The sequence below is a fragment of the Somniosus microcephalus genome, chromosome 9, assembly GCF_052327205.1.
Source record: "Somniosus microcephalus isolate GS21.2 chromosome 9, FLI_Smic_1.0, whole genome shotgun sequence".
Lineage (NCBI taxonomy): Eukaryota > Metazoa > Chordata > Chondrichthyes > Squaliformes > Somniosidae > Somniosus > Somniosus microcephalus.
The window spans coordinates 171,931,980-171,948,366 of NC_140995.1; the positions used below are offsets into that span (position 1 = coordinate 171,931,980).

The window sequence follows — 16,387 nt, forward strand, 5'->3', positions numbered from 1 at the left end:
AAAAAAGGGCATATCAACTGGCAAAAAAAAGCACCAGACCGGAAGATTGGGGGCAGTACAGGATACAGCAAAAGAGGACAAAGGGATTAATCAGGAAGGGGAAAATAGAATACGAAAGTAAACTTGCAGCAAACATAAAGACAGACTGCAAAAGCTTTTATCGGTATATCAGGAGGAAAAGACTGGTAAAATCCCAAGTCGGTCCCTTGCAGTCCGATTCGGGAGAATATATAATGGAGAATAAGGAAATGGCAGACCAATTAAACTCATACTTTGGTTCTGTATTCACAAAGGAGGACACAAATAACCTCCCAGGAATATCGGCAAACATAGGGACTAATGAGAGGGAGGAGCTGACAGAAATTAGTATCTCTAGGGATATGGTGTTGGGTAAGTTGAGGGGACTGAAGGCCGACAAATCCCCAGGGCCTGATAAACTACATCCTAGGGTACTTAAGGAGGTGGCCCTGGAGATAGCAGATGCTCTAAGGATCATCTTCCGGAACTCCATTGACTCGGGAACAGTACCCGTGGATTGGAGGGTAGCTAATGTTACCCCAATATTTAAAAAGGGGGGTAGAGAGAAAGCAGGGAATTATAGACCAGTAAGCCTTACATCGGTTGTGGGCAAAATGCTAGAGTCCATTATTAAGGATAAAATAGCGGAGCACTTGACAAATGGGGAAAGGATCGGACAGAGTCAACATGGATTTACAAAGGGTAAATCGTGTTTGACTAATCTGCTGGAATTTTTTGAGGAGGTAACTGGTAGAATAGATGGGGGAGAGCCAGTGGATGTGGTGTACCTTGACTTCCAGAAAGCCTTCGATAAGGTTCCACACAAAAGATTATCATGCAAAATTAAGGCTCATGGGATTGGGGGCAAAGTATTAACGTGGATAGAGAACTGGCTGGCGGATAGAAAACAGAGAGTTGGAATAAACGGCTCGTTTTCGGAGTGGCAGGCAGTGACCAGCGGGGTGCCGCAAGGATCTGTCCTGGGACCCCAGCTGTTCACAATATATATAAATGATCTGGATCAGGGAATTGGATGCAATATTTCCAAATTCGCTGACGACACTAAACTAGGAGGAGGGGTGGGCTCTGATGAGGATGTCAGGAGGCTACAGTGTGATTTGGACAGGTTGGGGGAATGGGCGGATACGTGGCAGATGCACTATAATGTGGATAAATGCGAGGTTATCCACTTTGGGGGTAAAAACAGGAGGGTAGATTATTATCTAAATGGCAATAGATTGGGAGATGGGGAAGTGCAGAGGGACCTGGGTGTTCTTGTGCACCAGTCACTGAAGGAGAGCATGCAGGTGCAACAGGCGATTAAGAAGGCAAATGGTATGTTGGCCTTCATATCAAGGGGGTTCGAGTATAGGAATAGGGATACCTTACTACAGCTGTACAAGGTGCTGGTGAGACCGCATCTGGAGTATTGTGTACAGTTTTGGTCGCCCCATCTGCGGAAGGATGTTCTTGTCATGGAAAGAGTGCAACGGCGATTCACCAGGCTGATACCTGGAATGGCGGGAATGACCTACGAAGAGAGATTAAATAGTTTGGGCTTGTACTCACTGGAGTTTAGAAGATTGAGAGGGGATCTCATCGAAACATATAAAATTATGGCAGGCCTGGACAGGCTGAATTCAGAGAGAATGTTTCCAATGGCCGGGGAGCACAGAACCAGGGGCCACAGTCTAAAAATAGCGGGCAAATCATTTAAAACAGAGATGAGGAAGAATTTCTTCACTCAAAGAGTGGTGAGCCTGTGGAATTCCCTGCCACAGAGGGCTGTGAAGGCTAATTCAATAAATATTTTCAAGAGAGAATTGGATATATTTCTGAAGGCTAAGGGGATTAAGGGTTACGGAGAAAAGGCGGGGACGGGGTACTGAACTGGTAAGATCAGCTATGATCTCAGACGAAGATCAGCCATGATCTCATTGAATGGCGGAGCAGGCTCGAAGGGCCGAATGGCCTACTCCTGTTCCTATCTCTATGTATGTATCTATGTATAACAAACTGAGAAGAACCTTGACAAGGTACAGACTTAGCGAACATAGCCTAGCGATCGAAAAAGGCAGACACAGGCAGACCAGGCTGCCAAGAGAAGACAGGATATGCTCTCACTGCAGTCAGGGAGTAGTTGAGACAGAGATGCACTTCCTCACAGCCTGTGGAAAATATCAGGGCATCAGAGAGAATTTCTATCAAAAATTCTCACAAATATGCCCTGAATTCAGAAATCTGACTGACAACCAAAAACTCCCATTCCTACTGGGGGAGGAGAGAAGCTGTGTAACACTGGCGGCACACTATGTTACAGCTTGCCATGAACAGAGGGACAACCAGTAAACTAAGACAAGAGTATATATAAACAAGGCGAAAATATATTTATAAACTCAGGGATATACCTGTTTATACACTGTATGAATGGAACCGCGTTTATGTGTTCAACCATAAATGTATTTTGATGCTTTGGCAACATAAGATGTACCTTATCATGCCAATAAAGCGATTTGTATTGTATTGTATTGTGTGGAGGGTAAGCACCAACATGGACTGGTTGTTTCCATGTTGATAATTCTTGTGTTCTTGTGTAATTTTATCTGACACATCCCATTTGCCAACCTACTGTATAAATTCTAACAGTGCTCCTTTTTGGGGTTTTTTTTCAGGGATTCCCAGGGCAAGCACATTACCTGCACCGAGCAATGTGCATTTCTTGTCAATCAACATGCAAAACGTTCTGCACTGGGAACTGCCCGGAGAGAAAGGATACAGGATACTGTCCAGCGTGCAGTATAAAGTGTAATTGCTGCTCTTATTCTCTGCTGCTACATTGTTGTTTAGATCTTGATTACATGCTGTCACTCCCAAAGTGAAAACATGCATAACTACAAGGGAACGTTTAACAGAACACAAAACCTTCCTGCCGCAGAGCATTTTTGGCCTGCTTTTAACATCTGTTCCCAGCACATTCGACAGGAGAGTTAAGGTCCCTGTTCCCCCACCACTTCCCCCACCCCCCACCATACCAACACACACATACATATATGATCCTCAGGATTCAATACCAAATACTAGGAGCCATAAATATAAAATAGTCACTAATAAATCCAATAGGGAGTTCAGGAGAAACCTCTTTACCCAGTGAGTGGTTGAAATGTGGAACTCGCTACCACAAGTAGTTGAGGCGAATAGCATAGGTGTATTTAAGGGGAAGCTAGATAAGCACATGAGAGGAAGGCATAGAAGGTTATCCTAATAGGGTTAGATGAAGAGGGGTAGGAGGAGGCTCGTGTGGAGCATAAACTCTGGCATGGACATGTTGGGCCGAATGGCTTGTTTTTGTTATGTACATTCTGTGTAATTCTATGTAAGTTGAGAGACTGTTCCCATATACACACATTCAAAAATACACTCACCCAAGAGTTTCCAATAGAGACCTATATCAAAAAAATGTTCCAGCAATTCTTGCAAGTTCCCCAATAACATTAAAAAGAGCAATTTCTTATAAAATACCAGATAGAGATAGTTAAAAATCATAATTTTTTCCAATTTGCAAAATAGAATACTTTTTGCAAACTAATGCTTCCTCAATTCCGTGCCAACAATATGCTTTGATTCCACCCTTAGAAACCCATTATATTCCCCTTCATCATCACTATACTAATGTGACATTTCCATTTCCATCCTTGTAGCCTCTAATTCTGTCTGTCAAGTTATCTAGCAACTTCCTTTTCTGGCTTCCATGTTAGCTGACATTGTTACACTGTTCTCTCTCCTCAGGTACTGTCCTCCTCTCCCTCAAATCTGCCATCATCATCCCTCTCCTCACAAAAAAAAAAACCCTTGACGCCTCTGTCCTTGCAAACTACCGCCCCCATCTCCAACATCCTTGAATATGTTGTCGCCTCCCAAATCCGTGCCCATCTTTCCCACAATTCCATGTTTGAATCCCTCCAATCAGATTTCCGCCCTTGCCACACTACTGAAATGGCTCTCATCAAAATCACAAATTATATCCTTTGTGACTGTGATAAAGGTAAACTATCCCTCCTCGTCCTTCTTAACTTGTCTGCAGCCTTTGACACGGTTGACCACTCCATCCTTCTCCAATGCTGCTCCACCGTCGTCCAGCTGGGTAGGACTGCACTCGCCTGGTTCCATTCTTATCTGTCTAATCGTAACCAGAGAATTACCGGCAACGGTTTCTCTTCCCGCTCCCGCATTGTTACCTCTGGTGTCTCCCAAGGATCTATCCTCGGCCCCCTCCTATTTCTCATCTACATGCTGCCCCTTGGCGACATCATCCGAAAACACAGCGTCAGTTTCTACATGTACGCTGACAACGCCCAGCTCTACCTCACCACAACTTCTCTCGACCCCTTCATGGTCTCTAAATTGTCAGACTGCTTGTCCGACATCCAGTTCTGGATGAGCAGAAATTTTCTCCAATTAAATATTGGAAAGACCGAAGCCATTGTCTTTGGTCCCCGCCACAAACTCCGTTCCCCGCCACAAACTCCGTTCCCCGCCACAAACTCCGTTCCCCGCCACAAACTCCTTTCCCTAGCCACTGACTCCGTCTCTCTCCCTAACATCTCTCTGAGGCTGAACCACACTGTTCGCAACCTTGGTGTCATACTTGACCCTGAAATGAGCTTCCGACCACATATCCGCAGCATAACTAAGACCGCCTATTTCCACCTCTAACATCGCCCGTCTCCATCCTTGCCTCAGCTCATCTGCTGCTGAAACCCTCATCCATGCCTTTGTTACCTCTAGACTTGACTATTCCAACGCACTCCTGGCTGGCCTCCCACATTCTACCCTACGTAAACTTGAGGTCATCCAAAACTCAACTGTCCGTGTCCTAACTCGCACCAAGTCCCGTTCGCCCATCACTCCTGTGCTCGCTGACCTACATTGGCTCCCCGTTAAGCAACGCCTCGATTTCAAAATTCTCATCCTTGTTTTCAAATCCCTCCATGGCCTCACCTGTCCCTATCTCTGTAATCTCCTTGAGCCCCACAACCCCCTGAGATATCTGCGCTCCTCTAATTCTGCCTTCTTGATCATCCCTGATTATAATCACTCAACCACTGGTGGCCGTGCCTTCTGTTGCCTAGACCCTAAGCTCTGAAATTCCCTGCCTAAACCTCTCCACCTCACTACCTCTCTTTCCTCCTTTAAGACGCTCCTTAAAACCTACCTCTTTGACCAAGCTTTTGGTCACCTGTTCTAATTTCTCCTTATGTGACTCAGTGTCAAAATTTTTTTTGTCTTTTAATACTCCTATGAAGCGCCTTGGGGTGTTTTACTACGTTAAAAGCGCTATATAAATACAAGTTGTTGTTGTGAGTTGTTTCACCAGTTTTGTGTCCCCTTGGTAACTGATTGAGACTCTCCAGACTCATTTTGGTAAGACAGCTTCCTCACAGCCAACATAGAGAGGAGACATTCATCCCATCAGCCTGGCCTGATTCAGACATTGCTTTTAGAGATGAAAGGACAGTGAGCGCCACTCATCTCCTCCCATTCTTATTTTTTATAAGAGACGTTTCCTGGATCAGTGAGAAATATTGTGTCGGAAAACACAAACCAAGACTTTTATACAATCACAGAAATCCTTTCTATTTCATGCAGGGATTTAAAAAGGTAATGATAGTGACTGAAGTAGTGAGAACTATTTTAACCCAATTATCCATGAGACTGAATTCAGTGACCTCATTCAGAAATGTGATTGTGTATTTAATCACGGTGTACGTGATCCCTGCACAGTGTTCATACTGTCCACTCATTATAAGTGTTATTCACTGTACTGTGCAATGGCCATTTCAACAACTGAATGATTTATGTTGCGTTGCCTTGACCTATTCCATTGTTATACAAATTCATCTCTCCAACCTACATTTTTAACTTCAGAAGGGTGAGAAAGTAGCCGTAAACAGTAGCGACTTTAATTGTGTCGCTGCTCTTTTATTCTGTGCTTAGAAAGCATTAGAACTGGAAACATGTGACTGCAGTGAAAATAATTTTGTGCTAACTTGTGACCGAGGCTACTGCACTGAGTGAGACTTTATGTGAAAAGACACGAAAAGGTAAACCGCATGCTTGCAGGTGCAGCTTCTCATCAGATGTTTATCTGGGTTTCCTCATCACAGGCTGAGGCTGCACACATAGCAAGTGTCCCACTTTACATCGATTTATTGTTACGGTGTTTATTCATCTGTGCATTAATTTGCTTTCGAAGCTGAATTATCCCTTCTAGAAGAATCAGTTGTTTCAGAACAGTTTCATAATCTACCAACGAATACACCCAAACTTTTAGCCAAGCAACCATTAAATAGATTATTAGAATGAAGAATATCTTGTGAAAGAAAACGTGTTACAGATTTATGTTCAATGCTAAAGAAAATAATTACTCTGCTTCTGAAAAACACATTATCCAAAGTGTGCCCATTTTTCAAATATGATTGGAGGTTATGTGTATTAGAAAATATCAAACCACATGAGATGACACAATTTCACTGAAATATTTTTGAATTCATGGACATGACATTACAGCGAAGACGGCTGCACTGAGAGAAAATGGTTTTATATTGGTCACACAGAATACTCCATAATGAGCAAATCAATATAGTGTAGACTTAAAATTAATATACATTTTGTTAATTGAGGCACCCCTAGGTTAAGGGCCTAGACGCATAGTGCAGGCTATGATAAAGAGTAGGGCAAACAAAGAAGCGGTGATTAGGGGATGCCAAGCTGGGGCTTTAAAAGCATAGTCGAAAAGGAGAGTTGGAGGAAGGAAGAACGTCCATATTTGTGAGGTCCTGGGAAAGACTGAGTTAAAAGTAGAATACAGTGTTATAAATCTGCTTAGTTTCATTTATTTAATGTACATCTGTGCTATAAATTGAATATATATCTCACTCATGGTAGTGACTGTAACACATTTGTAGCCCCCCTCCCTGCTCATGTCAGCTATTCCTTGGATTTAAATCTTGTCACAAGACTTCTGGACATTTATCTTCTACATGTGACACTCAGGATCGCAAGCTAGTTTTAGTTGAAGAAGGCCTTTCATTCCATTTCGTCTCATACTTTCAGAATACTAACCCTGCCATCTTCATATTACAGCATTTGGCTTTTTCTTAAATGAGTCCAATGTCTTGGCTTCAGACAGGCTTCCCAGCAACTCATTCCAAGTGTTGTTCACACTCTCCCTCCAATCATATTTAAAAAAATGAACTGAACATTTTGGGCAACTTGTGAAGAAATACTTCCTGATGTCTGTACTAAACTTGCCTTTCACAATCATGAACTTGTAGCCTCTTCTCATGCTGCCTTCATGTCTCTGAAAATACTGTTTCTGGTTTTCTTTATTTCCATTTAAGTATCCTGTATATCTCTAGAAGATTCCCTCTGAGACATCTCTTTTTCAATAATGAAGTACCCTAGTTTGTGAAGTTGTTCTTCACTCTGACACTGGAGATCATCTTCAATGCTCTCCTCTGCACTCTCTCTGGCTCCCATATATCTCAGAGATCGATTGTAATTGAACTCCAGGTGCAGCCTGAGCAGGGCAGCACTGTACAATTTTAGCATGGCCTCTGGGTATTTGAACTCAAGTGATTTGTCCTCTAACCCAGCATCCTATTTGCATTGCTTATCGCTACTTACACTGTTTAAACATAGTGAGCAAGAAGTCAACCACCAAGATATCGTTAAGCTTCCACTTGGCAAGTTTTATCTTACTGTGAAGTACATGTTCCACCTTATGGGGTGACTAATCTTTTAAAATTAATTTTGAATTCAACTTTGGAACACCGGCACCTAAATATCCGGAAATCTCTCTTAACCAGCAGATTTCAGGAGTAGGTTCAGGTAAGTTTTACTATATATTAGTGGCCGTGTAACCGGGGTTCCTGGATCTGTGGTCATGTAACCGGGACTCCTGGATCTGTGGTCATGTAACCGGGACTCCTGTACAAGTGCCGTGTAACCGGGACTCCTGTACAAGTGCCGTGTAACCGGGACTCCTGTACAAGTGCCGTGTAACCGGGGCTCCTGCACCTGTGGCCATGTACGGGGCTCTCGTACCTTGGTAAGTATACCTCTCTGTAATCCGGACTTTTTGATCAACCGGCACCACGCCGGTCCCGTCGGTGCCGGATAAAAAAGAGTTTCCTGTATTAAGGGGCTTAAAGGATTGTAGCTGGTGGTGTATAATGTATATATTTGAGCTAATTATTATTATTGTTTACTGCCTTGGATTGGCTACAATGCTCAGTTCATGTAATTATCACAATTTCCTCTTTTGTTGCTAAAGTATTCCACCCGCTTCCTGAACCAGTTCATGATTTTATTTCTTGATTACATTATAAACCACTTAAAGGAAAGACCCATATGGTGACTGGTTCCTTTTATCCAAGTGTTTTTAAGAATTGGTGCTTAAACAAATATTCCTCTCAAATGAACCCATCCATTACCTGATCTGAAGTGTGGTAGTAGCTAGTTTGATCAAGCTTGCTAATTTTGTACCTTACATTTTCAGTAAGCTGACTACATGTGTTGCTGCTGCAATTGAATTTGCCAACTGGCATGATTTTTTTTTTTAGGAGAGTTCTAATTTTCACCCCCTTGACCTGAGTCACAAATTGATTGTTGTATCTGAAGGCTTTTTCAGAAGTGTGGAAAACACACGTTTCTATAGATTTTTTAAAGCCCACACTAACTCTTTGACCAACCCTTATTGTGATCCTGATTCTCCCCTCTTCCCCCCCCCCCCCACTCTCCTCCCCCCACCACCCCCCCCCCCCCCCCCCCCCGCAGACAACGGTTGTAACTCTGTCCTGTCTTCACTCATGCTCCCCACCCCATCCAAATTTGGGGAAATTAAATATTGGCAAATATGTGTCGGGGAACCTTAAACAAAGTGTCATGCCTCATTATGTTCTAAGTGTCGGTGCATTCATGTTTTTCTGGCAATACGGAGCTCAAGTTAACTAACAGCTACAGTTCAAGAATGCAAGAGTTTGGGCTAAAGGTGGATCAGCTCCGCTGTGTTGTGCTGCTATTCTTGGTTTGGGTTGGTCTGTATCACTCGCACCCAGCTTTGGATAAGCATACCTAGGTTGATGCAGCAGTGGAACGAATAGGAAGCAGGGAATATGCTTCACAACTACTCTGTTGTGCTAATCACCCAATAAAATTACTGTTCGAATAATCACCAAACAATATTATAATAAAAATTAGTTTGTATGACCTAGTTGTTCCAAAGTCACAAATAACTGGAAGAAAATGGATGATTTCACTTTGAGTTGTGTGTGTGGAGGGGGGTGGGTGTGCATATACCTGCATATATTGTGTGAGACATTACAAAAATGAGTATTTGCAGTAAGAATTAATGGTGCTATTTTTAAAGCAGATATGGAGAAAATAATTGGAAGAACAAAAAGGAATGCCGGAACATTACCAAAACATACTGTGACCTTTCAAATGAGACAGATGATTATGAAGAATATTACTATGCCAGAGTAAGGGCTGTTTCAGAAGCAGGCTTTTCAGATTGGAATAGAAGTGGAAGATTCAATCCTAAAGTGGAAAGTAAGTAAGACATTAAACTCTGCTGTGGACGAATATAAATCGAGGAAAATTGATCCGAATTTCACATGAGCAGTTTTACATTTATCTAAGAAAAGGGTTGCATGAATTTTTAAATTGTGTTGTCCCTGGCACAGTCAATACCAGATCTCAGGATCACTTTAAGCATCTAAGGCAATCAATGTAACAGTATTATTTGTGTCAGTTTAAGGGTTGTTTCCAATCCACTGGATACCCTGCCAGTGTAGTGTAGATTCAGTACTTTACCACTGAGGTGTTGACCCAAGTTTTGGCCCTTCCCACTAAACATTCAGTTGCAATTGGACAAAACCCAATACATACATGACCAATATCAGTGGTTAAGGTCACAATTTAATCATGCAATCACAGAAATATCAGTCATGCCTAATGCATGACTTCCTTAAAATTCAGTGGCATTACATTTCCTTCATGAGGGAACATATTCTGTTGACATATTCTGTACTCTGTTTCATAAGTCATATATCTGACCAAGAAAAAATGTGCTTACTGGTATGATTCAGTCTAAATTTTGATAAACCTACCAGATCCAATGCTAGAAAGCATTAATGATTTGAAACATGTTGCATTATGTAACACACAATTCAATGGGCCCAATTTTATACTTGGTAAACCAGCATAAATGCTTGTGGTAGGGCTATTTTGGTATCAAGTCATAAAGACCAAAAATTGCAGAGAGTTCACCTGCTGTCCTGGAACATTCCTCCCTCAACCAACACCAGATTAACTGGTAATTTATCTCATGCTGTTTGCGGGGCCTAATTGGTTACCACATTTGCCTACAAAACAGTGGCTGTGCTTCAAAAGTAATTAATTAGATACAAAACACTTTTGGATATCATGAGTATATGATAAAGCGCTATGTAAATTCAAGTTATTTCTTCTTACACTTTAGACTCTACACTTGCATTAAGAAAGTCTAAGCGCTAACGAAAGAAAATTCCGCATCACTGCTTTTACTCAAAAAATTGTGTCTTCGTCAACCAGGCATATTGGCTGGAATTTTCCAGGGGATCAGCAGGTGGGATTGGTGGCGGGTCAGTTGGGAAAGTGGTTTTTTTTTCCACAGTGGGTCGGGACCCCGCTGTCAACCCACCGCCACGCACTTTTCCCAATGTCAGGTCTGTCAGTGCTGAGCAGACCTGACAGGGCAGCAGCGGGTGATCCAATTAAGCTGATTATTGCCTTGTTGAGAGATCATTACGAATACATTTTACCTCACCTTTTCACTTTAACTGCTCGCCCACTGGGTCCTCGCTGCTCGGGGATCACGTCTGTTAAGCTGAGGCGGGAGTTGACTGGCTATTAAATCAGCTGATTACTTGACAGCTTGAAATGTGCTTTAAAAGCTCCCACCTGACAAATCTTAACTTTCCTCAGCCACAAGCTGTTTCTCAGTCCATTTCCAGCACAGATTCTGCAGGCTTTCCATTTTCCACTCTCCATACAGTATCAACTCTTTGGAAGAACACTCTCACCATTGACACAATGCTTCTGTCATCTCTACTTCACCTGCCATCTATTCCTTCAACTTGGGTACCCTTTATACTGTCTCACCTTGGTCCTCAGAATCCGACCACGATCAGCCCCAACACCAACATCACCAGGCACACCAGCAGCACCAACAACAACACCAACCTTCTCCGCAATCAACTGATGCTGCACAGGACAGAGGGCATCAGCACCCGACCACATTGCTGCCCGGGAGGCCAGGGATGGCCTCACCATGGCCAGATTTGCTTCACTTGACGCTGTACACCCTGTCTGCCACATGATGCACCAGATTGGCACCACCTCACACCAACACCATAAAGCATCCCTACAATGTCCAAGCCATTCCTTTCACACTCACCACCATTGCAAGGCAGGGGGGGGGTTACTGTTATGTCTCACCATTCACTGCAACTCACTAAGGTGCACACAAATGTGTCCAAGAATGCAAAGTGTTAAAAATAAAGGTTTCATTGTTTGACAGCACATTAACAGAAACTTTACATGAACATTGGATAAAACACCCAAGTGCCTACCCTTGTGTGTTGTTAGTTGGTATGATTGGACTAGGATGAGGATGAGTGTGAGGGGTGTCTAGTGAGATGGGGATGTGATAATGTAGATAGAGAGGATGGGTGGAGGTGCAAGGTAAGTTGGTGTGGGTAAGGATGTGCAGGGGTAGGGTTGGGAAGGCAGAGTGATGGGGATGTGATGAGAGGCACAGCAGGATGAAGGTGAGTGTGGCTTTGTACTAACGTTTAGTGATCTAAGGAGATCATTGAAAGGTTTGCGCCACTGCACCCAGGTCCTCCTGATGACATCCCTGCTTATGCCCTCCTGTGTAATGTGCAACCAGTCTGTGTTGGGCAGAAAAGACCTCCCCAGGAGACCATCAGAAAGGAAGAGGACCTCCCTGAGTGCTCTGACCCCCTCCATAAGCATCTGGAAGGAGACATGGGAGAACCTGGGTGCAGCCCTGCACCTCTGTGCAGTCATTGTCAGTGTTTGCAGCATTTCAGTGCTGTAGAACACTGACAGCACAAACGTCAAAAGTAAGGTGGGCATGGTCCCTTTAAGGAAACCGGCTGATGACATGTCATGGCATGACGTCACCAGACCCGCTTCCTCTAATTGGCCCGGGAAATGCGCTGGGCAGCCTTAACAAGCCCCATCAACAGAAAATCATTTCACAGAGCAGCCGGGTCGGGACTCGCCACCGACATTGCCTGCCGAGATAAGTAAAATTGCAGCCATTATTCTTTTTCAAGAGGACCTTGCTGTTTCAGCAAGTTCAGCCATTACTTTAAACATTTATTTCTTTGGGAAGGGGGATGTTTTGTGCTCTCGCCTCCATTAAGCCATTTCTGATGAATTTAGGCTAGATGCAAGGTCTATAGCTATAGTTATATCCTACCCAGTATTTTTGCAATATGTTGGTTCATATACAGTGCAGCAGAGTTCAGTATATAGCATTAATAGAGGCGGATCTGCAGACAGCTGTTTATTTCCTCAGATGCACTCCCTGTACACAACACTCTTCTTTCGGAGTGCCATATCAGGGAATCACCCCTAATAATTCATTTTACAACATAGAAAATATAATCTACAGGACTACTGAATGACTATGTATTCAGTGGTTGTTTTGGGCTGTTTTGAGTGTCAAAATGCATAGTTACTGAAATGGCCAATGTTGTGCATTTTGTTTTATTATCTGCATATTGGTTATCTTTCAGCAAACATCAGTTCTCCAAAAGTAAAAGTAGAAGCTGGGGTCTGCTCCATCTCCATTACATTGACTGCTCCCAAAAAATGGAAGAACAACAATGAGGCTCGAGCTATTTCACTTGCTAATGTTTTCCATGACTTAAAATACAAATTGTATGTCATTAATAGAAAGACCAACGAGTCGGTAAGAAAAATTCATACTTTATTAGAACCAAGTCAGCTATATGTACATACACACTAGAAAATAATACACAAATCATATGCTTGCATACAAGAAAAATACATTGCTACATTGGCTAACTGTTATTTATAATTATTATGCAATTGGTGCTTTATTTTTAGTTCAGTTTCCTAGAAGATGATGAATTTAAAAAAGTGGACGCTCTGGAACATGATACCACATATTGTGTAACTGCCCAGTCGGTGGAAGAATCTTTTTTCAGAATAAGTGAACCTTCTGAAATAGTGTGTGTAATAACACCAAAAGGTGAGGTTGTCATTCTAAATATGAAACTATATAAATCAACCAGCACAAGACTGTATAATGCCATATAAAATTATGTTATATATACATTGATAATAGAAATTACATTGCAGGAGGAGACAATTCAGTCCATTGTGCCTGTGCCTCCTGCTAGCTCTTTCAACTGTAACTATCTAATCTAATCTTTGCCCTTTCACAGTATCCTTCTTTATTCTTCCTTTTAAAATACTTATCCAGTTGCCTATTTAGTGATGATATAGTCTCTGCCTCAAAGCCACCTATGGTAAATCATTCTATGAGCTAATAATCCTTTGCATGAAATGGTTTCTTCTTTTGTTCCTATAGTGATAATCCTGAGTCTCTGCTTCTTTGTTACTGATTCTCCAATCTTGCCCTTTTTAGTCTTTGAATATCATGAAAACCTTTGTTAAATCCTTGCTTAACCTTCTATGTTCCTGTAAAAAGCCCAAATTTTACAAGTGTTTCTTCATCCCTTTAACCCCTCATTCTTGGTATCATTCTAATGAATCTTCATTGTACCTTTTCCATTGTTCTGAACAGTTTACAGTATTCCAACTGTGGTCTATGCAAAGTCTTGTACAAATTCAACATCTCTTCCTTTTTTATATTCATTGCTGCAATGTATAAAACCTACTTTCTAATCCCACCTATAAAATTCTACATAGATCTCTCATTTCCACCACTCAGTTAAGAATCTTACCATTTAGAGTATGCTTCCCTCCACTACTCCTTATCCCAAAATGTACAATTTCACATTTTCCTACATTGAACTGCATCTGTCATCTATCTGCCCATTTTACTAACCTGCCATCCTCCTGCCACCTTCTTCCAAGTTTGCCACACCTCCTAATTTAATGTCATCCGTAAATTTTGATATTGTTCCTCTTGAGCCTATGTTCAAGTCATTAATATAAATGGAAAGTGTTTGCAGCACATATTCCCTAGAACACACTAGTCACATCCTGCCAATGTAAAAAAATCCATTTACCCCGACTCTTTGCATTCTGTCCCTTAGCCATCTCTCTATCTGTGCAGCTGCATTCCTTTTAATATCATGTCCCTTAATTATTGCAACAAGTCTCTTCATCTAATCAAATCCCACATATACATACACACCATCCAATGTGTTCCTTTTTATCTATCCACTCTGACCCCAAAAATACTGTGGGAGGACTCCAATTTTGGATGGAACCCAGATCCGGCATTTTTCACCTCCTGCATCCTATGGTACAATTTCCAGCCGAGCCCTCTGCCTGCTCTCCCTAGTCTGTTGACAGTTTCGGGGGCACTGTCTGGCGAAGCTGCTGAGACTTCCACTCATTGCACTCTCCTTAGGACTAGCAGAACCGACGCTTAGCTGTACTGGGCCTACCAATGGCCCCAAAAGGGATTGATTATCTTAAAAGGAATGACCATTTTTCCCTTGGGGAAATATTTTTTTTTTTGCCACTTCTCTTCAGTACCTTGAGGCAATCTCGCTCTGCCATTGGTGCATCCACTCCGATGTTTCTTACGTCAGTCCAGGTGGGTGCCTCTGTACTGATGCGGGTCACCGACTGTTTAAATTACCCCCATTATTACAGTTTTATTGCTACTGTGAACCTCTCCAAATTGCCCACAAATCTTCTTAATATCTTTCCCATTATTCAGTGATCTTTAATGCCTGATTTTTCTAACAGTGGGGAGAAATAAAGTCCTTGTGAGGTTAATTCTCTCTGCGCTGTTGTAGCATGCCCATTAATGTGTTTAATAAATGTCTATCAGTCCTATTTTAACACAGATTTTAACCCATTTAAAATAAATGGCACAAAGAGAATTAACTCCACTAAATAATAAATAAACTTGTGACTCTGGTTAATCAGGGTTTTGTGGACAAGATAAATTTATTGTGCAATTTTTGTTATATTTTCCGTTATATTTTTATTTTGACAGATCCTACAAAACAAATGGTCAAAATGATCCTGTTTGGATGTGTTCTGCCAGTCTTCCTTTTAGTTTTTTTGTTCACTTTGGTGTGCTGTTTCATGTACAAATACGTGTACGTCAATGATCAGAAGCAACCTGTAAATCTGGTAAGCAGTTTCTGCCAGCTTATTATGATGGACTCTGCAGACTATGCTGTTATTCCAAGTCATACTAAAAACATATTACAGTATGTGGAAAGGATGCATTAGACGGAATATTTCATAGGCTTTCTCATTACTGGAAAAACTTACGTAAGAGAGTGCGACAGAGAATACATGAATAACTGAGTCGTTCCTGGTGGGTTTAACAGCACTGGGAAATGGTGCGCACACTTGTGCCAGATATTTACAATGCCCTTCATTATCTGAAATAGGGCAGATAATGTGTATCTATTTCAGAGTAACATTCATGCTCACGGGTATGCACAGCTATTCTAGACACAAAAGGCATCAAGGGGTATGGGGAGAGAGCAGGAATATGGTATTGAGATAGAGGATCAGCCATGATCATATTGAATGGTGGAGCAGGCTCGTAGGGCCAAATGGCCTACTGCTCCTATTTTTCTATGTTTCTATTGTACATGATCTAAGGCAGGTAGTCTAGGATTAGGCACTGCAGAGGGAAATTGGACAAAAAGTGCATATGAAATGAGAGAAATTGATTTAAACATAGATTGTTGAAAGGACCCTCACCATTGGAAGTTGAAAACGTTAGTTTATGGATATATAAGTCGCCAGCATGAAGAAGCCCAGGACTACAGCAGAAGCACTAGAGCAGAAGCACTAGGATGTTGGCTTCTCCAATTAGAAAGGTTTGAGTTTGATTCCCTGCCTCAACTAAAATCCATGGGCAAGCTTCTTCTACAAGTAGAGTTTCATCACTTTTGATCATGGGCAAAGCGGGGGAGGCACACTCAAATCGACCTCCTTGTGGCTCAACCAGTGAGTGACATGGATCATTTCTGTGTTGCATGTAAGCTTAACCATCCTGTCCTCCAACCAAGGAAGATTGCATAGGTGAGAGCCGGTAACACGG

General features: G+C 42.1%; 1 protein-coding gene across 1 annotated transcript in view; it reads left to right on the forward strand.

The window, feature by feature from the left end:
- LOC147112838 (interleukin-20 receptor subunit alpha-like) overlaps positions 1 to 16,387 on the forward strand; it is a 53,806-nt gene that overhangs the window by 24,918 nt on the left and 12,501 nt on the right. Inside the window, exons 2-6 of the mRNA XM_085997512.1 lie at positions 2,691 to 2,823; positions 9,452 to 9,630; positions 12,891 to 13,066; positions 13,225 to 13,369; positions 15,320 to 15,459. Of these exons, the coding sequence (XP_085853638.1) occupies positions 2,691 to 2,823; positions 9,452 to 9,630; positions 12,891 to 13,066; positions 13,225 to 13,369; positions 15,320 to 15,459 (773 nt within the window). The remainder of the gene's footprint in view (positions 1 to 2,690; positions 2,824 to 9,451; positions 9,631 to 12,890; positions 13,067 to 13,224; positions 13,370 to 15,319; positions 15,460 to 16,387) is intronic.